Source organism: Coregonus clupeaformis, chromosome 10 (genome assembly GCF_020615455.1).
Source record: "Coregonus clupeaformis isolate EN_2021a chromosome 10, ASM2061545v1, whole genome shotgun sequence".
Classification (NCBI taxonomy): domain Eukaryota; kingdom Metazoa; phylum Chordata; class Actinopteri; order Salmoniformes; family Salmonidae; genus Coregonus; species Coregonus clupeaformis.
In genome coordinates, this window is record NC_059201.1 from 32,068,727 (window position 1) to 32,093,836 (window position 25,110).

General features: G+C 45.7%; 1 protein-coding gene across 2 annotated transcripts in view; it reads right to left on the bottom strand.

Annotated features, from left to right (window-relative positions):
• LOC121575029 (semaphorin-3F-like) overlaps positions 1–25,110 on the bottom strand; it is a 107,610-nt gene that overhangs the window by 17,387 nt on the left and 65,113 nt on the right. Inside the window, exons 3-10 of one of the 2 annotated variants that reach the window (XM_041887797.1) lie at positions 15,594–15,754; positions 15,101–15,163; positions 14,563–14,682; positions 12,821–12,892; positions 10,735–10,828; positions 8,961–9,077; positions 8,522–8,661; positions 3,204–3,318 (exon numbers count right to left, since the gene is read on the bottom strand). In XM_041887797.1, coding sequence (XP_041743731.1) covers positions 3,204–3,318; positions 8,522–8,661; positions 8,961–9,077; positions 10,735–10,828; positions 12,821–12,892; positions 14,563–14,682; positions 15,101–15,163; positions 15,594–15,754 — 882 coding nt within the window. The remainder of the gene's footprint in view (positions 1–3,203; positions 3,319–8,521; positions 8,662–8,960; positions 9,078–10,734; positions 10,829–12,820; positions 12,893–14,562; positions 14,683–15,100; positions 15,164–15,593; positions 15,755–25,110) is intronic. The other variant, XM_041887799.1, reaches the window with a different exon arrangement.

The following is a 25,110-nucleotide window of genomic DNA, read 5'->3' on the forward strand; positions in this document are numbered from 1 at the left end:
CCTCCACCAAACTTTACAGTTGGAACTATGGATTCTGGCAGGTAGCGTTCTCCTGGCATCAGCCCAACCCAGATTTGTCCGTCGGACTGCCAGATGGGGAAGCGTGATTCATCACTACAGAGAACGCATTTCTACTGCTCCAGAGTCCGTTGGTGGCGAGCTTTACACCACTTCAGCTGACGCTTGGCATTACGCATGGTGATCTTAGGCGTGTGCGGCTGCTTGGCCATGGAAACATTTTAATTTTTTTTACATTTTAGTCATTTAGCAGTCTCTAGCGACTTACAGTAAGTGAGTGCATACATTTTATTTTATTTTTATTTTTATACTGAAACCCATTTCATGAAGCTCCCGACAGTTATTGTGCTGACGTTTCTTCCAGAGGCAGTTTGGAACTCTGTAGTGAGTGTTGCAACTGAGGACAGACGATTTTTACGTGCTACGCACTTCAGCACTCGGCAGTCCCGTTCTGTGAACTTGTGTGGCCTACCACTTCGCGGCTGAGCCGTTGTTGCTCCTAGACGTTTCCACTTCACAATAACAGCACTTACAGTTGACCGGGGCAGCTCTAGCAGGGCAGAAATTTGATGAACTGACTTGTTGGAAAGGTGGCATCCTATGATGGTGCCACGTTGAAAGTCACTGAGCTCTTCAGTACGGGCCATTCTACTGCCAATGTTTGTCTATGGAGATTGCATGGCTGTACACTTGTTAGCAACGGGTGTGGCTGCAATAGCCAAATCCACTAATTTGAAGGGGTGTCTACATAGTGTATGTGCAGTTATGTGCACCACGTCATTGCTCTCTCTTTCGGTCTGCTGTGGGTGCATGATGTGCCTCTTGCTAGCTGTCACTCATATGGCGAGAGGCTGAAGCTCATTGGCTGAACTCGAATTGCTAGGGGGCAAACCCACGTGGGGGAAAGTTTAGGGAAAATGGCGCAGCACAGATTCCAGAAAAACAGTTAATTGAGGTAAAACAGTAATTCTGCTCATAGTTTATTTATGTATGAACTACACATTGACACATCCAGCCCAAATTGGGAGGTTTAAAAAAATACTTAGTAATAGCCACATTTCTGGAGCATGTCTTTAATAAGAGCTATGAATGGATCCCAAACTGCCCTTTTCCCTTACTACTTTTCTAAGGCAATAAAAACCTAGTCTACACATTTTTTGTTTTCTCAAAAATAATGTATTTCTGCTGGAGCTTTGCCTGATATCGCTCTCTCCCACTCCCTACTTATCTTTCTCTTTCAGTCTTTCTTTCTCTTTACCACTCTTGTTCATCTCTCATAAAGTCTTCTCTCTGATATCCATGCGCAAGAGCCTACTGAATGTTGAAGTGGTGAGATTGATTAGAGTAACTTCTAACTTGTAAATATTGTTAATGTTCATGCAATGCACCTCTTTATTATATCAAACCATACAATCTAAACCTTTATAGCATCTCTTTATATCTATAACCTATTTGCTTTGGCTTCTTAATTTTGACATAGAATACGACCACATGTGCCTGGATAAGGGCCTCTACCTTGTGTGTTTCAATTTACTGTGTGTCATTTAGAGAAAGTTCTCAGGTAGAGCCAAATATTTTTTATCTTTCCAACTGTAAAAACTCTCTGGGTCTCTGGCGTCCCTTGCTAACAGCAGTCACACATAATACAGCTCCCAAACAACAAGGACTAAAGCTGGGCTGGAAGGCTCATCAAAGTTTTCAATAATGACCCCAATATCCTCTTTAATTTCCTACAACACTAATAGAGAGAGGGAAAATGTAAGTTAATCTGTTCTCTTTATCCAAGCACTTTCTCAACCAGTCTCGGCTTGCTGCAATGTTCTTCTTACATCAAGGTAGGCTAAACCCAAATACTTCGGTGGCATGTACGTTTTAGAGATACTCAGAGTACATCTTATCTAGAAGGCACATAGATCTTGTTGCCTTGTATTACTGAAGTAATCCTACCCTCCTTATTCTCTCCTGTCTACACCACAACCTGAGCATGGACCTATTTAGACCAGCCATTATAACCCAGCAGTAAACTGGAACCTTGGCATGGAGCTCACCTATACCCAGTTAACACATGCCCTTCCTGGGGGTACAGTACCTGGCAGGGGTGAGCAGTGCCCACTGGCATCAGGTCTGTCTGACGTATGGGATGTATGGATGTACTGTAATGACAGCCTTTGGCTGAGCTGAGTGTGTCCTGTTCATTAGGAGACTGCAGCAGCCCATGCCTTTACACATTTACATCTTTATTAAAGCAATATCCTGAACCGTGCAGGTGAACCAGTGCCAGCTCTCCACTCTCCCCTAAACCCAGTGTGTACGGCATGTCTGTGTCAACAATGAGCAGACTAATAAAGACACAAAGTCATTTATAACCACAGAGTGAGTACGGTGCTTACGGTTTGGATATCCTTTCATTTACTTGGGTGAAATGGTCACCACTAAGAAAAAAAGCCTTACCAATGCACCATAGTGTTCAAGTAAGTTCAAGACTAATGCACACGCGAGCAGAATTAATCAACCATAACCTAAAAGCAGAGGTCAAATAGAAAGTCACACAAGCTTTTTATTGCTGAGGTTAGGTCTTGAGTAACTGTAGACTCCGTCATAGAACCATCAGAACCCTCATCATTCCAACGCTCTATTTGGAAGCAGTGAGACAGAGAGAGAGAAAGACATGGTAATGGTCCTGACATTCCTGCCTGGTTAACTGATCTGTCTGCCACGAGGCAGCAACCCTCATATTCAGTTAATTACAGGAGGGTAGAGCACCTCTTACTGCACAGCCAGGAAAAAGGAGCCTTTTGTTTGAGACATCTTGAAGGAAAATAAGAAGTACACTACCGGAGTGTGTGCAATTCCCATTACAGCATGCCGTATGGGCCACAGGAGGATTGAGTGTAATGGAAGAGGCTGCCATATGGGACAGGGACTGGGCTGTGTGCAGTGCAGTCAGGCTCTGGGCAGGTGGTGGTATGCAGAGATAAAACTGGTCTGAGATCAGGCTTGGTGGATAGTGCAAGCAGGATTATAAAGGACAGGCAACACCAAGTCATAGTTTTTGGTCTCTATTTGACACAGTATTAATACCAATGGGAAACCTCAAGACATGCCACAGGCTGTCTGGTTCCTCAATCCTCACTTTAATGTGGATAACAGGTGACACCATAATAAGGGAAGGGAGGAGAACTCACGGAGCTCGTCGAAGTGCGTTTCGATCCCGTCGGCCCCCGGCACTGAGCAGATGAGCCGAGCCTTCAGGAAAGTGCTCCACTTGTTGACCAGACAGCAGTGTCCACCGTCATCATTCTGCAGGGAGAAGCGGAGGGAGAGGAAGAGGGAGGGAGAGAGAGGGAGAGGGGGAGAGAGAGGTGGAGAGAGAGGGAGAAGAGGAGAGAGAGGGAGGGGGAGAGAGAGAGAGAAGAGGAGGGAGAGGAAGATAGGGAGGGGGAGGGAGAGAGAGAAGCGGAGGGAGAGAGAGAGGGAGAAGCGAAGGGAGAGGGAGAGAGAGGGAGAGGGGGAAAGAGAGGGAGAAGCGGAGGGAGAGGGAGAAGCGGAGGGAGAGGGAGAGGGAGGGGGAGGGGGAGAGAGTGAGAAGCAGAGGGAGAGAGAGAGTGAGAGGGGTAGAGAGAGGGAGAGAGACAGGGAGAAGCAGAGGGAGAAGCAGAGGGAGAGAGAGAGGGAGAGAGAGAGGGAGAGAGAGAGGGAGTGGAGGAGAGAGAGGGAGAAGCAGAGGGAGAGCGAGAGAGATAGGGAGAAGCGGAGGGAGAGAGAGGGAGGGGGGAGAGAGAGGGAGGGGGAGAGAGAGGGAGGGGGAGAGAGAGGGAGAAGCAGAGGGAGAGGGAGAGAGAGGGAGAAGCAGAGGGAGAGGGAGAGAGAGGGAGAAGCGGAGGGAGAGGGGAGGGAGAGGGGGAGAGAGAGGGATAAGCGGAGGGAGAAGCAGAGGGAGAGAGAGTGGGAGAAGGAGAGAGAGGGGAGGGGGGGAGAGTGGGAGAAGGAGAGAGAGGGGAGGGGGGGAGAGAGGGAGAAGGAGAGAGAGGGGAGGGGGAGAGAGAGGGAGAAGCAGAGGGAGAGGGAGAGAGAGAGGGAGAAGCGGAGGGAGATGGAGAGAGAGGGGGAGGGAAGAGAGAGGGAGAAGCAGAGGGAGAGGGAGAGAGAGAGAGAAGCGAAGGGAGAGAGAGAGGGAGAGGGGGAGAGAAAGGGAGAAGTGGAGGGAGAAGCAGAGGGAGAGGCAGAGGGAGAGAGAGAGGGAGAAGCGGAGGGAGAGAGAGAGGGAGAGGGGGAGAGAGAGAGGGAGAAGCGGAGGGAGAGAGAGAGGGAGAGGGGGAGAGAGAGAGGGAGAGGGGAGAGAGAGTGAGAGAGGGAGAAGCGGAGGGAGAGAGAGAGGGAGAGGGGGAGGGAGAGAGAGAGGGAGAGGGGGAGAGGGGGAGAGAGAGGGAGAAGGAGGGGGAGAGAGGGGGAGAGAGAGGGAGAAGGAGGGGGAGAGAGAGGGAGAAGCAGAGGGAGAGAGAGGGAGAGGGGGAGGGGGAGAGAGAGGGAGGGAGAAGCAGAGGGAGAGGGAGAGAGAGGGGGAGGGGGAGAGAGAGGGAGAAGCAGAGGAAGAGAGAGAGGGAGAAGTGGAGGGAGAAGCAGAGGGAGAGAGAGAGAGGGAGGAGCAGAGGGAGAGAGAGAGGGAGAAGCGGAGGGAGAGAGAGAGGGAGAGCGGGATAAGCGGAGGGAGAGAGAGAGGGAGAGCGGGAGAAGCGGAGGGAGAGAGATAGGGAGAGGGGGAGAGAGAGGGAGAAGCAGAGGGAGAAGCAGAGGGAGAGAGAGAGGGAGAAGCAGAGGGAGAAGCAGAGGGAGAGAGAGAGGGAGAAGAGGAGGGGGAGAGAGAGGGAGAGGGGGAGAGAGAGGGAGGGAGGGAGAAGCGGAGGGAGAGGGAGAGAGGGGGAGAGAGAGGGAGAAGTGGAGGAAGAGAGAGGGAGAAGCGGAGGGAGAGAGAGAGGGAGAGGGGGAGAAGCGGAGGGAGAGAGAGAGGGGGAGGGGTAGGGAGAGGGAAAGGGGGAGAGAGAGGGAGAAATGGAGGGAGAGAGAGAGGGAGAGGGGGAGCGAGAGGGAGAAGTGGAAGGAGAGAGAGAGGGAGAGGGAGAGAGAGAGAGAGGGAGAAGCAGAGAGAGAGGGAGAGGGGGAGAGAGAGGGACAAAACATGGTCTTCGTCACACACACACACACTCACATCCTTCCACCAAAAATAAACACAGGTGGAGTCACCCACACATTGTACATATTTAAAAAAGCAGCCCGGTTTGGAAAGCGAGCTGGCGAAACGTTGACAATTGTTTAGTTGTGTGGGGATGAGATGGTAAACACTGTCTCCTCTTATTTAGAGCCAAATTCTAGCCCAGTGAGGGAGAGCCAAACCCAGTAGATCTAGAGGTTCCTCCTCCTTAACCAACACATTCTCCTTAAAGCACATTCCACTTTGATGGGGAAACCACACTGCCAGGTCAAATATAAAAAAATATTGCTCTAACAAATTGTTTTCACCACATATATCATTGTAATGCCCACATGATGGTTGTAGGTCTGTACATACTGTACACTAATGTCTACACATATTTATTTGTAATAAATCCCTAACTGGGATTTGAAATTGTTTTCACACACTTTGTGTTATTTATTTTTTAGCAATTACGCTGTAATTTTTTTCATATATTTGGGTACTAGGAGTGTGTAGAGACAATAAAGGGAACGCCATTAAGAGCATCCAGATGTGTATAGAAGTGAAAAAGAGAGAACAGTATCCCTGGGGACTAGTGAATGATAGAACAGTATCCTTGGGGACCAGTGAAAGATAGAACAGTATCCCTGGGGACCAGTGAAAGATAGAACAGTATCCCTGGGGACAAGTGAATGATAGAACAGTATCCTTGGGGACCAGTGAATGATAGAACAGTATCCCTGGGGACTAGTGAAAGAGAGAACAGTATCCCTGGGGACTAGTGAAAGATAGAACAGTATCCCTGGGGACTAGTGAATGATAGAACAGCATCCCTGGGGACCAGTGAAAGATAGAACAGCATCCCTGGGGACAAGTGAATGATAGAACAGTATCCTTGGGGACCAGTGAATGATAGAACAGCATCCCTGGAGACCAGTGAATGATAGAACAGCATCCCTGGGGACTAGTGTAGAACCCACTGAGAGGGGGATGGGTGTTTGTGTGCAAGGTCACTACCTGACCCACTCAAATAAACAGTGGTGAGCAGCTGAAGATCTGACACACACACGCAAGCACACACACACGGTGACTAACTGAATAAACACTATGCTCTCCATGTATGTAAGCAAAGCCCAGAAAGATGCATCCTAAGCTCCAAGTTTACCCTACAGGGACAAACACATTCCCTGTTATTTGTTTTTGCTGATCCTCTCAATTTGCAGCTCTGGGGGAGAAGGTCAGGGAAATATTTTCATTGAGACAGCGTGGGGTTAATTACCACACACTAGAGTCCTCAAACTCAACTCTGGACCTCGAAGCCAGATCCACTGCGTTTTTTCATTGTTCCCCTCTAATCAGGGACTGATTTAGAACTGGGTCACCAGGTGTGTGCAATTCATTATCAGGTAGAACATTAAACCAGCAGGCTCCGGACCTCATATGGTAAGAGTTGAATACAGTGCCTTGTAAAAGTATTCATCCCCCTTGGTGTTTTCCTATTTTGTTGCATTACAACCTGTAATGTAAATTGATTTTTATTTGGATTTCATGTAATGGACATACACAAAATCGTCCAAATTGGTGAAGTGAAATGAAAAAAATTCTAAAAAATAAATAACGGAAAAGTGGTGCATGTATATGTATTCATCCCCTTTGCTATGAAGCCCCTAAATAAGATCTGGTGCAACCAATTACCTTCAGAAGTTACATAATTAGTTAAATAAAGTCCACCTGTGTGCAATCTAAGTGTCACATGATCTGTCACATGATCTCAGTATATTCTGAAAGGCCCCAGAATCTGCAACACCACTAAGCAAGGGGCACCACCAAGAAAGCGGCACCATGAAGACCAAGGAGCTCTCCAAACAGGTCAGGGACAAAGTTGTGGAGAAGTACAGATTACGGTTGGGTTATAAAAAAATATCAGAAACGTTGAACATCCCACGGAGCACCATTAAATCCATTATTAAAAAATGATAACCCTGAAGGAGCTGCAAAGCACCACAGCGGAGATTGGAGTATCTGTCCATAGGACGACTTTAAGCCGTACACTCCACAGAGCTGGGCTTTACGGAAAAGTGGCCAGAAAAAAGCCATTGCTTAAAGAAAAAAATAAGCAAACATGATTGGTGTTGGCCAAAAGGCATGTGGGAGACTCCCCAAACATATGGAAGAAGGTACTCTGGTCAGATGAGACTAAAATTGAGCTTTTTGGCCATCAAGGAAAACGCTATGTCTGGCGCAAACCCAACACTTCTCATCACCCCGAGAACACCATCCCCACAGTGAAGCATGGTGGTGGCAGCATCATGCTGTGAGGATGTTTTTCATCGGTAGGGACTGGGAAACTGGTCAGAATTGAAGGAATGATGGATGGCGCTAAATACAGGGATATTCTTGAGGGAAACCTGTTTCAGTCTTCCAGAGATTTGAGACTGGGATGGAGGTTCACCTTCCAGCAGGACAATGACCCTAAGCACACTCGAGTGGTTTAAGGGGAAACATTTAAATGTTGGGAATGGCATAGTCAAACCCAGACCTCAATCCAATTGAGAATCTGTGGTATGACTTAAAGATTGCTGTACACACACCAGCGGAACCCATTCAACTTGAAGGAGCTGGAGCAGTTTTGCATTGAAGAATGGGCAAAAATCCCAGTGGCTAGATGTGCCAAGCTTATAGAGACATACCCAAAGATACTTGCAGCTGTAATTGCTGCAAAAGGCGGCTCTACAAAGTATTGACTTTGGGGGGGTGAATCAAGTTTTCCATTTTTTTGTCTTATTTGTTGTTTGTTTCACAATAAAACATATTTTGCATCTTCAAAGTGGTAGGCATGTTGTGTAAATCAAATGATACAAACCCCCGAAAAAATCAATTCTAATTCCAGGTTGTAAGCCAACAAAATAGGAAAAATGCCAAGGGGGGTGAATAGTTTCGCAAGCCACTGTACCCGTGTACTAGAGGATACTGCTGTAGAAGGGCTGCTGGGCTGGTTTTGAGGATCTGGCTTTTACCATGCTGTTACCTGAATACCTAATATACTACATCCTTTAATACGTTTTAAGACTACCAGTCAGGAGGTCAGATGATCATAGGGTCGTAGGTCAGGGTACCATCTCAAGGATAGAGCCATGTATTTTACAGATGGAGGTTAAATATTGTATTTCAGCGAGTTACTGGTTAGACTGACTGATTCCTTTCCCTTTCTTCATGAAAGTAGGTTATATTTGCTGTGCATGTCACATACATTATTGTTATTTGCGAATGTGGTCTCATTATTAGTACACTCCATTCTGAGGCTGTGCTCACCAGGCAGATCCGACCGATGCGGGCCTGGGTCACGGGACTCTGGCCCATCTCAGCAGACTTCTCACGGAAGAAGAAGTAAAGCTTGTCGTCATTCCTCTCTGCACTGTCAGGGATGAGCTGCACGTGTATGAAGGAAGGGTCTGGGAGAAGGAGAGAGAGAAGGAGAGAGAGATGCATTGGAGGAGATGAAGATCACTGAACATCTGGTTGATATCATTTACAAACTGTCTGCATTTCCTGTTTATTAAAGGCGAGAGTTGAGGATTTTGTAAACATGAAATATTATTTAAGCTTTTTAATAGTTTTGGCTCGTATGTTGACAAATGGTAGATTCAATTCCGAACCAACCCATGCATACATTACAGCACACTAGTCTTAATAGCATAGACAAGCTCTTGAATAACACATGTTTTGGGTTCCAAAGAAGACATTTATTTACCATTTAACCATCTGGAGTTATACTGGTCTGTACGCATGGCGGTCTGTTTCCCAGTACGGAAGATGGCAGAGTCTGTTCCCATGAAGTCAATGTAGACCCCAGCATAGAGTTCACCATCTGAGAGAGAGGGGAGAGGAAAGGACAGAGAGAGAGAGATTAATCCGCTGAGCCAAATACTTTGACTCTTTGATATAAAGCCAGCCACACCCTCGGCATAAAGGACTGAGGCTCTCCTTACACAGAAACCCCCAAATTAAACCTTCAGTCCCTGGCAAGACCCCCTGGCAGGACCCTAGTGCCCAATACTTTAGGGCTTTCCATTCCTTACGTCCAGCAGAATATCTTTAGGCTGTCATCATCATGGTGTCAGTGTCAAATAAGTATTTAGCACACAGTGTGGACAAAGACAGATGAACAGCACACATCATAATAAACACATAATAAAGATCACACTGTTTGGACAAAGGGACTAGCCACTACCCAGGCTTTTTAAAGTTATGTGAATAAGGCACACACAGGGTAGGAGGACCAGAGTCTTGTTAATCAGTGGGGAGGCTGAATGTTGGTCCTCCAGTTGCTGTTTGGGCCTCATATGAGAGCAGGTGTTCCAGCATGCATTTGGTAGCTATAGGGAGTTCTCAGGGGTGGGGTTAATGGGACAACAGGGGCTCAGGGCAAAGGCAGCAACAACTACACTACTATGTAACATAATTAATTCAATTATTTACTAACTACAGTCAACAAAGGCCCTGATTTACAGTATATAGTGTGTGTGATATCTAGGGGTAGGGTGGGGGTGAGGGGGTAGACCTACATGTGTGACCTTTTAGGGGTCAAAGTAGTATCCAGTTCTTATTCCCTGCTATTAGGCACCCATAGCTGATGCTAACTGGTGGAGACGGGGTTAGTTCATCTTGGACAACAGGTCTCTGGTTCCCTGGATTCTTGGTTCCCTGGTTCTGCCCTGGTCAGCTGGCAGCGTGCTAACGTGGGAAGGCAGCACTGACGATTTGCACAGACTTTTCCACCCCACAGTCAGGATCAACTTACACTGACTGTCCCACCCCACAGAGTCAGGATCAACTTACACTGGTGGCAACTGTGAGGTCTGGCCCAGGCAGACTGACCATGAGTGGAGGGTGGAGGACACTCAACTACATCATGGTTCCTTTTAGAAGATCCACCAACACCAATACCATAGACCTTACAACATGAAGTTACCAGAAACATGTTGCAATGAGTCATGTGATTGCTCTGCATGCATTGGCCAGAAAAGCAAATTATTGGATTTCTCATGATAAATGACCACGACAAATCATATGAATATGTTGGTATTTTTCAGATGAAAGTCACAAAGCCACCATGGAAAAGATTGGCTTATTAAAACAGTGAACCCAGTGGTCTGTGCCCACAGCTCCTTCAATACGATTCCTAACAAGGCATGATGCCTTCTGATTTTATCATCAGAGATTGGATGAGCATTCCTCTGTGATCCTTCTCATGGAAAATAGGCACAGAATGAAAAAGGATACTTTGTCTGCATGGACAGAACTTAGGCAATACAAACATTTTTAACAAAGTTGCCAAAAACAATTGGGGATAGAGAAGGTAGCCATTTTTAGTAGTAGGAGATAAAAGGAGGCGTACACAGGGGACAGGGCCTCAAGGACCCTCAGAGTCACTGAGAGAGCCATGGGGACAAACTGGATGAACTGGTCTTAACTGGGACGTCTCCAGCCATGTGGCCAAGTGTAGCCTGGATGATGATACTCACTGATCAAAGCTGAGACGCTGTTAAGCTTTGGGTCGTAGGAGCACTTTCCCTTCCCAGACTCCACTTTGCCCGGCTCCAAATGCCATATGTATTCCTGAAATGGAAAAATCATAAGAAAGAAGTAATAAATTCATAGTGGTCTTCATCATGTCAGTGTGATTCCCTGGTGGAGGGAAAATTGAGGCAGTGCAATATGCTTCCAGTAGGTCCTCTGGGGCCTATAAGGCATTGCGGTTTGTGAAGGATGAAACAGAGTAATGAGAGTGCCTTCATACAGAAAAAGAACATGATCTCAATCCAACTCTTTTTAATGCCTCTCTAGTGCACTAAAATGACTGAGGACATAATGCGTCAAGGGCTGTTCTCTCTGCACAACAATCTTTCCTATGCCAAATGTCTCTCATCCTCTCTTGGTTAAATCTGTGTATGTAGCCCTACTGCTGCTGAGACCTGTAATCCCTGCTCAGTGAAACACGCCTGGGATAGAGGCTGGATGACTGATGCTCATGACTCCTGGCGTCTATACACAGCACTGAAAGGTGATTGGCAGGTATTTGGAGTCGCAGGTGGGAACAGCCAATGGCATGCAATGACATGCCCTGTAGCCTTGCCACAAACCAGAACAAGTAAAATCCCCCAAACCCTCACTCCCCAATGGAGGACTGAGGGGAGCAGAGAGACGAAGACACCTCTGTCCTTGTCCATCAACACCCGAGCAGGAGAAAGTGAGGCGCTTGCCAACGCTATTCTCCACTGGCTCCTACGTGCACCCTTATGAGATTCCCTCTCACCTTTGATTAAAATCAACCACACATGTAAATCTGAAGGTGTTGGCAGCTCCCTGTAAGAGATGCCAGATGTTGATGAGCACCGGGTCACATGTGCCAAGGGATATTCTCTGAACATGTTTTTAAACCATTTATGAAAGATGTTACCCGATACACATTCAAAACATTTAATATTTAATTTAATATGCCATTTAGCAGACGCTTTTATCCAAAGCGACTTACAGTCATGCGCGCATACATTTTTGTGTATGGGTGGTCCCGGGGATCGAACCCACTACCTTGGCGTTACAAGCGCCGTGCTCTACCAGCTGAGCTACAGAGGACCAAACATAATGCCCCTGTCCTTCTAAGGGTTCAGAGTTCCCTCCTGTACTGTGAATGGTGTTGCTCAGCTATGTGGATCTATTATTTCCTTTCTGCTTTAGCAGTTGGTGTTTGTCCTGAACCAACAGGGCTGCAGTGAGAGTGGGTCCGACATTAACCGTGTGAGACCTGTGGGTGGGGTTGGCCCACATTCCTACAGAGGGAGGGAGTGGTGGGGTGGGGTGGGGGGTGAAGGACTGGAGGGTGGGGCATTCTGTGTCCTGTAAGACAAGTGACAGGACAATGTAAGGAGGAGAGGAAAGAGATTCATTTATCTACCACAAATGGGCTTATTAGGTAGAAACACTGCTCTATGCATCATTCATCGATGGTGTCAGCGTTATACTGTATTCATCCTCAATGAAAGATCTATATTTGATTGTGTACTGTATCAACATGTTGTGTGACCTTGTGTAGCAAATCACAAAATGCTGGACTTTCATCTCTCTCATGCCAAATGTCTCTCATCCTCTCATCCTATATACTGGAGAATCAGTTCAATAACACACACACCGACAGAGAGTGTGAGAGAGAGAGTGAGAGTGTGAGAGAGAGTGCTCAAAAGATGAGGCTTACACAGAAATTGACAAATGACCAATGAGAGCAATGCACAACCGAAATATGATGGGGGAAAGAAAAACAGAGGAACATTTGAAGGACCAATTGGACAGGGTCTAGCGAAGACACGCTCAACTGATGATGACAGAAGTGCTTCAAGACACAGAATGAGCACAGACAGAACAGAGGGGTCGGGAGACATGCACAGCCCTCCCCCTACAGAGAGAGAGAGAGAGGGGGGAGACAGAGAGCGCATGGCATGCTAGCTGAGGCCCATAGTGGGTCGGCAGTGCACTCCTCAGCCCATAGGGGCAAGGCTCAGGGGCAGACGGGCAGAACTTCCCAGGCTAGTGACGGGCACCTGACCCACGTCCCACCTTTAGTCCCAGTGGTTCGGCCACGCGGTTAGCCCTCCCTTCGGTCTGGGGCATCTGCAGGTGCATGGCGGCCTAAAACAGGAGACAGCGACACATTTTGGACGTTACGCACCTGCAGTAGGCGGGACCTGACGTGAGTTCAGTATCTCTGTAAACTGGTCTTGGACTGATGTGACTACATGACAGTTTCAATAATGTCGTTCGGACAGCCTGTGATGAACATGTATGGATTTCTCATTCTCTACATTCTCTGTGCAATGAATGTTTGTGTAGCTCAACTTCACCAGATGGTAGGAACATCAGCAATATTAGTTCTATACCCTGTCGTTAATTCAATACAGTCTCTCACAGTATGGTATATGCACTCAACTCTGGCCTGAGCCACTGCCAAGAACCAACATTTGGCTTTTACAGACAATACTAGCTATCATAGCCCCATGTAGGCTACTATCCTTTAGGTATGTAAAAAGGAAATCGTTGCTGAGTGAATAATACATGCCTGAATAATGGCTTAACTGAAAAAGAAAGAATTATGAAATCTGGCAAGCTGTTAACAATATATCTGCATGTCTTCAGGTTGCTGACGTGTGAGTGTCCGTGTGTGTATACATCCACATTAGAAAATGAGCCGATTTCTGGCATTGAGCAGCGTTTCGCCTTCTCATGGTTTCCTGTCTGGAAAAGCTGTGTGTATAGGGGTGTACCATTTTACATATCTGCTCCTATACCTAACTCCAGAGAGAGAGAGAGAGAGAGAGAGAGAGAGAGAGAGAGAGAGAGAGAGAGAGAGAGAGAGAGAGAGAGAGAGGACTCACGGGAAGAGCCTGACCTGTCTGTTCGATGTGAAGGGAAAATAAAAGCCATCTCATTAATGTACTATAACTACGAACATTCCACTGGCACCCCATAATGGGAGCTCCCATGGCCAATTACCCAACTTCTCACATGGTGAGGACTGGAGGCTGAGGGAGAAAAGAGGGAGCAGGACAACTGAGAGGCACAGGGCTGCTAGAGCTATGAGTGGATGGATGGATGCCCTTTGTTAGTAAGGGTCATATGGATCCATATAAAATAGCAGAGGGGTGTGAAGAGGTAATTGGTCTAACTGTGTCCTCTGCGTCAGGCAGAGTCCTCAGAGAGGAGGAAACAGGGAAATATTATCTATCCACAACTTTTATTTATTCCCTTTTAAAAGCCCCAGGACCATCGTTAAGGAACAAGTGTTGTATTTAAAGCAGCAGGGCTGAGGGTATTGGAGAGGGGCGCTAAAACAGGGAAGTACTCCGTGGTGGTCATGCCCGGCTCCAGGAAACTCAAGACTTCCAATTAAGGAGTGAGAATAAACAGACAGCACTGTAACAGTAACGCTAACAGTAACAGTGCGCTGGGGACGACAGCTGTGTGCAGGCTGAGACTCCAATGGTTGTCTAGGCATGGGGACAGGAGATGAAGCTGTGGATATCAGGATTGGTAGAGGACGGTGATGGTAGGAATGAAGGTAGAATTGAGAGAGAGTTTGAGAGAAAAATAGAGATGTGGGGATGGAAAGGGAGAGTGAGAATGAGAGCGAGAGAAAGAGAAAGATGGAAGGGAGGAAGGCTGGGTTAGAGGTGTGGGATGGAGAGTAAATGTGGAGAGGATTTCTATAGTCAGAGCCATAGTCTCCCTCCTTCACCTCTACACCTACACTGTAGCTTAGGGAACACAGACTTTGTGTATTCCAAAAGGTGTGGAGCTCTAACCTGTGCTTTGTGTCCGCGGTTGACGTAGGTACAGATGGGGTTGTAGGCCCCAGTACCACAGACATACAGGTGGGTCCTGTTCCACGGCTCAATCAGACGGATGAAGTTCCCACACTCGCCCTGCATGGGGACAAACATTGACAAACAAGAATGGATTATCAACATGAACGATACCCAGATAGAACACAAAGTACAGTACAAGAGGCATATATTCAATATCATTGGGAATGTCAATATATCAATATACCAGTATTACAGTCATCTATTTATCCACACTCTACAGTGAGACTGGCTGGTCTCCTATGAGCTGTTCAGTGCCAGTCCTGCCAACCAGGCTTTTACAGGGCCAAATGAAATCCACAGCTAAAACCTCAAATAAATACTTAGGCTATAAACCTAGCAATATCGGCACACAAATAGATGTTCAATATATACAGAAAATACATTACTACATGTTACAGGTGGTACAAATCACCTGACCTGAAACATAAATGCTGAATTAGTTGTGTGGAGATCGAGACTCAACAGAAATACTTACATTGGTGTCCTTCCCACTTAGAAGACACTCAGTCTTCCTCTGCTGGGAGACAGGCCAGTGGAGCTGAAGGGGGGGAAAACAGAGGTCATTTTATAGCAATAAACCAACCCATCGCACAACCCGTTCATCATCACTGGATTTTATAGATGTTGGGCTAAACCTGCCACAGGGATTCCACCCACGGTACTATTAGCCCCCTAGGAATGGTCATATCCAGATTTTGTTTTTGCAGTTTTACAACCCTCATCTCCAGAAAATGGTGCAGTCCAATACAAACTGGAGGTGAGCTAATCAAAACGTCCAACGCAGGGCAGCGAAACGGAACATATGACCCTCGTGGGCCGTTTCTGAGAGCTGAGGTAAAGGGTTAGCCTCACCCCGGGTTTATAGAGCCCTGGGGAGGAGAGGGGAGGGAGGGGAGGAGGTGGTGATAGGGGTGACAGGAGGTAAGGGAAGGTGAAGAGGTGAATCGTTAGTGACTGTAAGGTCTTACAATGAGCGGCTCCTTGTTGATGTCATGCAGGTCCAGGGACAGGATGTGGTCCTTGCTGCCCACGTACATGCGGTCGTGGTCCTCGTCCATACGCAGGATACGGTAGTCAGACGTGTTCAGCAAGTAGGCAAAGTGCTGGGCAGTGCCAGTGGACCTCAGCTCTGCAGAGAGAGAGGGGGAACAAGAGAGTAATGTATCCATTAGAGACAGACAATTACTGAACACCAACACAGTAACACACACATGCACGCTCAACTGACATATTCCACAAACCATCCCTGTCCTGCATACCCATGTAGGGTTTATCTGATGGTTTTTCACCAACACTGTTGAAGCTCAACACAGCAGATCGGTGACAAGTGCTAGAGAGTGTCTCATTGTGTTGTTGACATCTCAATACTGTCTAAGAGATGCTCCTTCTAAGAAAATATCTCTCATCGTCTTTCCTCCACATCTCTGTCAAATATCGTCATGGACATCCGCCAAGGATGCTTTTCTCTGGTCATCTGAAGGTCTGAGCTCTGACTACATTAAGAATGCAGTTGACAGACATTCCCAAGGAAACAGTAACAGGACCCTTCCTACAGAACCTTCCCTGTGAGACTGGAGTGTTTGTTTGATTCGTTCTCCATGGTTCAGTGGCCATGTACAGACAGGGCAGTGCTGTTTGAGAGGCCCACCATTTCTCCACTGCTTTGGCCCTCCACCAAAGACGAACACTCTGTGGGACCCTACAGGGTAGGGCTTAGCAGGATGGTACTCATATGCTGCTGCTTGACCAACATTGAGGTTTCACTAAATAAGCTGGAAAATCCTGTTAAATGTTTACCTTTATTCTACTTAACCAATTCAGGAGACCACCAAAAAACAACACCTCTATGATACCACAGTTACCCTTCATGTTACTTTTAGGGGTTCAATTGTGGTGCTAAAAAACAGTATAGGAAGCATGTAGGTCTAATTAACGCCTTTTACTGTTTACACGCTAACAGAACTAAGGTGTGCCTGCACATAATCAGAGGAAGATGGCTTAATAATAATAATAATAATATGTCAACTTCAAATAAAATGGTCCTGGCGTATCACAGCTTCAAAGTCAAAACCAACACAGCATAGTCAAATTAAATAAAATGTATCTGCTATTGTAAAAGTATAAAAAGCAGTTTATTAATATCCATGTTTATGCAGGACCTGTTTCTAAACCAGTAACTCTAATCTAGTATGCCTCCATAAAGCCAAAGCAGGCAAGTGCTGGTTTACATTCAAGTTCCTCTGTTTGAACATAGTGAAAACTACATTCCTATGTGGCTGTCTGTCTGTCTCTCAGGAAGTTGTCTGAATACCAAGACAAGGCGGGAGTCATCCCCATGTCCCCCATCAAACCACAGGACCTTAAAATAAACTCCATCCACAGACATTTCTCAACATACTCACCACTGAATCTGATATTACCAGTCTTTCATTCAGGATCTAAATATAACTATGGGTTACGTCAATAAAAAACCGAAATGCAGTGTTTGGTTTTAGCCAGGCATAATGGGATGCATGTTGTCCAAAAAGTTGACTCAAAAAGCACCTGGAAGCACCTGAATGATCATCAAGACTCTTGGAAGAATGTTATATGGACAGATTATTCAAAAGTATAACTTTTTGGACGACATGGGTCCCATTATGCCTGGAGAAAACCAAACACTGCATTCCACAGTAAGCACCTCATACCAACAGTCAAGTATGGTGGTGGTAGTGTGATGTTTTGGGGATGCTTTGCTGCCTCAGGACCTGGACGACTTGCCTTAATAGAAGGAACCATGAATTCTGCTCTGTGTCAAAGAGATCTACAGGAGAATGTCAGGCCATACGTCTATGAGCTGAAGGTGAAGTGCAGCTGGGTCATGCAGCAAGACAATGATCTAAAACACACAATCAAGTCTACTTGAAAATGGCTAAAAAGCAACACATTTGAAGTTTGGAATAGCATAGTCAAAGTCCAGACCTAACCCCAATTGAGATACTGTGGCAGGACTTGAAACAAGCAGTTCATGCTTGAAAACCCACAAATGTTGATGAGTTAAAGCAGTTCCTCATGCAAGAGTGGGCCAAAATTCCTCTACAGCGATGTGAGAGACTGATTAACAACTACAGGAAGCATTTGGATGCAGTCATTGCAGCTAAGGTGGTACAACCAGTTATTGAGTGTGAGGGGGCAATTACTTTTTCACACAGGGGAATTGGGTGTTGCATAACTTTGTTAATTAAATAAATAAAATAGGTATTCATTTTTTTTGTCATTTGTAAAATCAGGTTCCCTTTATCTAATATTAGGTTTTGGTTGAAGGTCGGATAATATTCAGTATCAAAAATATGCAAAAATAGAGAAAGTCAGAAAGGGGGCAATTACTTTTTCATGGCACTGTATATCACTGGTGATGTGCTACTGAACGGGAAGTTTAACACAGACACGCACTCGCGCTAACATGCACACAGACACACACGCACACACATTCCATGGACGAGTTCAAGCCCTTTCTGAACCAGCTTGTCGGCAACTCTGTGCCCAAACAGTTTGAGCTTCTACTTCTAAAAATCCACCTTTCCAGATATAAGTCTCTCACTGTTGCCGCTTGCTACAGACCCCGCTCAGCCCCCAGCTGTGCCCTGGACACCATATGTGAATTGATTGCCCCCCATCTATCCTCAGAGTTCGTACTGCTTGGTGACCTAAATTGGGATATGCTTAACACCCCGGCCATCCTACAATCTAAACTAGATGCCCTCAATCTCATACAAATTATCAACGAACCTACCAGGTACAACCCTAAATCCGTAAACATGGGTACCCTCATTGATATCATCCTGACTAACTTACCCTCTAAATACACCTCCACTGTCTTCAACCAGGATCTCAGCAATCACTGCCTTATTGCCTGCGTCCGTAACGGGTCCGCGGTCAAACGACCACCCCTCATCACTGTCAAATGCACCCTAAAACACTTCAGCGAGCAGGCCTTCCTAATTGACCTGGCCCAGGTATCCTGGATGGATATAGATCTCATTCCGTCAGTAGAGGATGCCTGGTTGGTCTTTAAAAGTAATTTCCTCTCAAACTTAAATAAACATGCCCCATTCAAAAAATACAGAACTAAGAACAGATATAGCCCTTGGTTCTCCTCAGACTTGACTGCCCTTGACCAGCACAAAAACATCCTGTGGCATAATGCATTAGCATCAAATAGCCCCCGCGATATGCAACTTTTCAGTGAAGTTAGGAACCAATATACACAAGCAGTTAGGAAAGCAAAGGCTAACTTTTTCAAACAGAAATTTGCATCCTGTAGCACTAACTCCAAAACGTTTTGGGACACTGTAAAGTCCATGGAGAATAAGAGCACTTCCTCCCAGCTGCCCACTGCACTGAGGCTAGGAAACACTATCACCACAGATAAATCTACAATAATCGAGAATTTCAACAAGCATTTTGCTATGGCTGGCCATGCTTTCCACCTGGCTACCACTACCCCGGCCACCAGCTCTGCACCCTCCGCTGCAACCTGCCCATGCCCCCCCGCTTCTCCTTCACACAAATCCAGACAGCTGATGTTCTGAAAGAGCTGTGTCGTGTATTGAGATTATGACGTTGTTAAATGGTTTTTAAGTGGAACTGAAAGAATGTTGATTTTAGTATCAAGAGGGAATGTTTTAGTGTAACGTCACATACAACAGACAGGAAGTGTGTTGTAGACAGGGGAGACTGGTGATTGGCCAGAAGAGGGAGCATCTTTTTGCATGGTTTATAAGTAGGGGGAAAACCGAAGGAGAAGGCAGAATGGCCATTGCAATCTGGGACGCCGTTCTCCAGACACCGCGGGTCTGTAACTTATGCTGTAACCTTGTGATATTAATAAAAGCCTCTAATCATTGTGCAGCATAAGCAGACTCTTTGTTGACAGCAATAATTGCCACCATTCACCCGATACGACAAATGGCGCCCAACGTGGGGCTGGTCTGCATCTCTCCTTTGCTCATTCGTAGCCGCCAGGCTAACTCAAGCTAACTCTGTCTGAAGTCATGACCAGACAAGGGTGAGTGTTCCTCACAGCTTGGTTTGGATACTGCGTGTGTACACTGGAGGGGTGTACCAGAAATGTGCCTCATGTGGCGTTATTGCGGTCGACTAGAGTCTGTTATAATATATTCCATGGGTAAACGGCAGGTAATTGGAAGTTTAGAGCATAAAACGGTAGGAATTAAGTATTGAAGGTGTACAATTAAAACAGATATGCGCATTCATCAGGGCACTGTACCACTTAAGACCCCGGGGGGGCCATTTAGAAAATGATGGGCCGACAAATCCGCTTACACGATAGAATGTGCAAGACGGTGGGTTTTTTAAAGGAAAACTCGGATTAATGGGATTTATCTGATTGTGATTATGGTTCGACTTTCGTCCGACGGGGGGTTTGATTGGGTCTAATTTCTCGGTGAAATGGTCATTAATCCACGGTAGCACAAAATGGTAGAGAAATGTTAAAAGGAATAAGGGCAGTGCAGGATGTCTGTTGCGTGGTGCAAGCCACAGGTTGGCTAAATGCTAATGCTAATGCTAAATGCTGGGTTGTGTTTCAGGCTACATTATACATAGCGGCTAATGCTAAATGCTAAGGCTAAATGCTAATTGTGTTGCGTGCTACACGTTAACGGATATCCTTAGAGGGCTATTGCGATAGGATAAGCCTCTTAAACTTGTTTGTATGTGGGTGGAACTCAAAGTTCTACGCAAATGTGAGCTCTGTTATGTGTAGTGTTTGATTATAAGGTATAAAATAGTGAAGCTGTAGCGTAAGGCTATCGTTCTATTTTCTGGGAATCGTATCATTGAATGCATTTGCGCATGCGTTTAATTTTATGACACTACACTACAAAACGTGGGAGTTGTAGTTTATGGCACGAGATTAGGACACGTTTTGGTTTACGGTACTAAACTACAACACGTTTTTGCTAATGGGTCATATTTCTGTTGGGGGCTGCAGGAAGACAGAGAAACACACAGACAAAGAGATATTTGGACACGAGTATTCTAGTTGTAAAGCGGCGGTTGGTTAAAGATGAAACTTGTTTTGTGACCTATTGAATTGATAAATGAGAGAGATATGTTGACGGATTATAATAAATTGAATTAGAAGACGATTAAAATTAAATAAAATGTTTTTGAGCGATCTATTTAGTCCTGAGTTAAATGACGGATTAAAATAAAATACGTAATGAATTGAATTAAGTCTTAGAGCGAATATGAGTGGGGGAATATTGAATATGCTTGAAATAACTCAGTGATTGCATTAACTACTAAAATGTTATTCTGTGTCTTTGTTCTTCTGTCATATGAGAGGAACGATAAGCAATAGGAGAGAGGAGATACAGGAAGTGCTGACGTGACATCACGTGACGCGGCAGAGGATCAAGTCAAAAAAAGGTTTTGAGATGACAATTTCACATAGGCTTGGCCAACTGATTCATTAAAAATTGCATTTTGGAGGCTATGTGCATCACTGGGGTTGATTGGAGTTGTGTTGGGAATCAAGGACTGACATTATTCTGTAAATTTAAGATAATTAGGGGTTATAGAGCAAGGGGTTACAGGCTTTGTTTTTGGGATTGCTTTGAAGTTGACTAACTTACATTTACTTGCATTTGATGGGTTGTGGTAAGATAGCCAACACTAATTGATAAATTGGTGACATAGGATATAGGAATAAAAATTGGTTTTAATTATTCATGATTTTTAATTGATTTATTTAAAAAAAAATTGGAGTTGTTAGGTTTATATTAATAATTAGAGGGGGGAAGCCATAGGCTATATAGTCTAAAATAAGATAGTTCACAATAAAGGAATATAAAAGGGTTGTTACAATGGGGAGAAAACGACATCAAGGCTATAAAAGTCATTACACCGGTTGATATAGTACAAAATGGTAATCCTTTAACTAAAGTATTGCTAGGTTATCCGGCAAATGAAACAAATGTTGCCCTTCATTCTCAAACAAAAACTGATAAAAGATTCCAGCGATAAGATAAACAAAGCTGAAATTCTTACTTACAAGCCATTAACCAACAATGCAGTTTTAAGAAAAATAAGTGTTAAGTAAAAAATACAAAATACAAAGAAATAACAAATAATTAAAGAGCAGCAGTAAAATAACAGTAGCGAGGCTATATACTGGCCTCCTCTGTAGCTCAGTTGATAGAGCATGGCGCTTGCAACGCCAGGGTTGTGGGTTCGATTCCCACGGGGGGCCAGTATGAAAAAATGTATGCACTCACTAACTGTAAGTCGCTCTGGATAAGAGTGTCTGCTAAATGACTAAAATGTAAATGTATATACAGGGGGTACCGGTACAGAGTCAATGTGCGGGGGCACAGGTTAGTCAAGGTAATTGAGGTGATATGTACATGTAGGTAGAGTTAAAGTGACTATGGATAGATAATAAACAGAGAGTGGCAGCAGTGTAAAAGAGGGGATGGGGACAATGCAAATGGTCCAGGTAGCCATTTGATTAGCTGTTCAGGAGTCTTATGGCTTGGGGGTAGAAGCTGTTCAGAAGTCTTTTGGACCTAGACTTGGTGCTCCGGTACTGCAAGGTAGCAGAGAGAACAGTCTATGACTAGGGTGGCTGTAGTCTTTGACAATTTTTAGGGCCTTCCTCTGACACCGCCTGGTATAGAGGTCCTGGATGGCAGGAAGCTTGGCCCCAGTGATGTATTGGCCGTACGCACTACCCTCAGTAGTGCCTTGCGGTCAGAGGCCGAGCAGTTGCCATACCAGGCAGTGATGTAACAGGTCAGGATGCTCTCGATGGTGCAGCTGTAGAACTTTTTGAGGATCTGAGGACCCATGCCAAATCTTTTCAGTCTCCTGAGGGTGAATAGGCTTTGTCGTGCCCTCTTCACGACTGTCATGGTGTGTTTGGAAAATGATAGTTTGTTGGTGATGTGGACACCAAGGAACTTGAAGCTCTCAACCTGCTCCACTACAGCCCCGTCGATGAGAATGGGGATGTGCTCGGTCCTCCTTTTCCTGTAGTCCACAATCATCTCCTTTGTCTTGATCACGTTGAGGGAGAGGTTGTTATCTTGGCACCACATGGCCAGGTCTCTGACCTCTTCCCTATAGGCTGTCTCGTCGTTGTCGGTGATCAGGCGGCAAACTTAATGATGATGTTGGCGTCGTGCCTGGCCATGCAGTCATGGGTGAACAGGGAGTACAGGAGGGAACTGAGCACGCACCACTGAGGGGCCCCCGTGTTGAGGATCAGCGTGGCAGATGTGTTGTTATCTACCCTTACCTACCCTTGAAACATGTTGGTATTACAGACTCAGTCAGTGACAGGTTGAAAATGTCAGTGAAGACACTTGCATGTTGGTCAGCGCATGCTCGGAGTACACGTCCTGGTAATCAGTCTGGCCCTGCGGCCTTGTGAATGTTGACCTGTTTAAAGGTCTTACTCACATCGGCTACGGAGAGCGTGATAAAACAGTTGTCCGGAACAGCTGATGCTCTCATGCATGCTTCAGTGTTGCTTGCCTCGAAGCGAGCATAGAAGTAATTTAGCTCGTCTGGTAGGCTTGTGTCACTGGGCAGCTCGCGGCTGTGCTTCCCTTTGTAGTCTGTAATAGTTTGCAAGCCCTGCCACATCCAACGAGCGTCAGAGCTGGTGTAGCTCAGCTGGTAGAGCACGGCGCTTGTAACGCCAAGGTAGTGGGTTCGATCCCCGGGACCACCCATACACAAACAAATAAAATAAAAATGTATGCACGCATGACTGTAATTCGCTTTGGATAAAAGCGTCTGCTAAATGGCATATTATTATTATTATATTATATTAGTATGATTCAATCTTAGTCCTGTATTGACGCTTTGCCTGTTTTATGGTTTGTCGGAGGGCATAGTGGGATTTCTTATAAGCGTCCAGGTTAGAGTCCAATTCCTAGAGCGGCAGCTCTACCCTTTAGCTCAATGCGGATGTTGCCTGTAATCCATGGCTTCTGGTTGGGGTATGCACGTACGGTCACTGTGGGGACGACGTCATCGATGCACTTACTGATGAAGCCAGTGACTGCTGTGGTGCACTCCTCAATGCCATCGGAAGAATCCCGGAACATATTCCAGTCTGTGCTAGCAAAACAATCCTGTAGCTTAGCATCTGCGTCATCTGACCACTTCTTTATTGACCGAGTCACTGGTGCTTGCTGCTATAGTTTTTGCTTGTAAGCAGGAATCCGGTGGATTGAATTATGGTCAGATTTGCCAAATGGAGGGCGAGGGAGAGCTTTGTACGCGTCTCTGTGTGTGGAGTAAAGGTGGTCTAGAGTTTTTTTCCCTCTGGTTGAACATTTAACATGCTGGTAGAACGGATTTAACTTTTCCTGCATTAAAGTCCCCGGCCACTAGGAGCGCCACCTCTGGATGAGTGTTTTCCTGTTTGCTTATGGCCTTATACAGCTCATTGAGTGCGGTCTTAGTGCCAGCATCGGTTTGTGGTGGTAAATAGACAGCTACAAAAAATATAGATGAAAACTTTCTTGGTAAATAGTGTGGTCTACAGCTTATCATGAGATACTCTACCTCAGGCGAGCAAAACCTCAAGACTTCCTTAATATTAGATTTCATGCACCAGCTGTTGTTTACAAATATACACAGACCGCCACCCCTTGTCTTACCGGACGCGGCTGTTCTATCTTGCCGATGCAGCGGAAACCCCGGCAGTTGTATGTTATCCATGTCGTCGTTCAACCACGACTCGGGGAAACATAAGATATTACAGTTTTTAATGTCCCGTTGGTAGTATATTCGTGATCGTAGCTTGTCTATTTTGTTATCCAATGATTGTACCTTGGCTAATATTACTGATGGTAGAGGCAGATTACCCACTTGGATCCTTACAAGGCACCCCGACCTACGTCCCCGGTATCTCCATCTCTTTCTCCTGCGAATGACGGGGATTTGGGCCTTTTCGGGTGTCTGAAGTAAATCGCGTCCGACTCGTTAAATAAAAAATCTTCGTCCAGTACGAGGTGAATAATCGCTGTCCTGATAACAAGAAGCTATTTTCGGTCATAAGAGACAGTGGCAGAAACATTATGTACAAAATAAGTTACAAATAACGCGAAAGAGCACACACAATAGCACAATTGGTTAGGAGCCCGTAAAACGGCAGCCATCTCCTCCGGCGCCATTGGCTGTTATGCATTAGATAATAACACCCCTCCTTTTGTCAGTGAAAAACAGCTCTCTAAACAAATATAGAACATTTACCAGGCTGTGTAGAAAATCCTATTCCATCTGTTCTGGTTCAAGAATGGATCGGAGAACCCCAACTCTCTCTTTAGGCTCCACTAATACTCCTCCTGTAGCACTGGAATTGAAGCGTTACTAAGAGGAGGAATCTAATGTTTCTATACCAGCATTAGAGGCCATTCTCCTGGGGGTTTGCCATTGAGCTCATTGTAAACCCAACGTGCCACA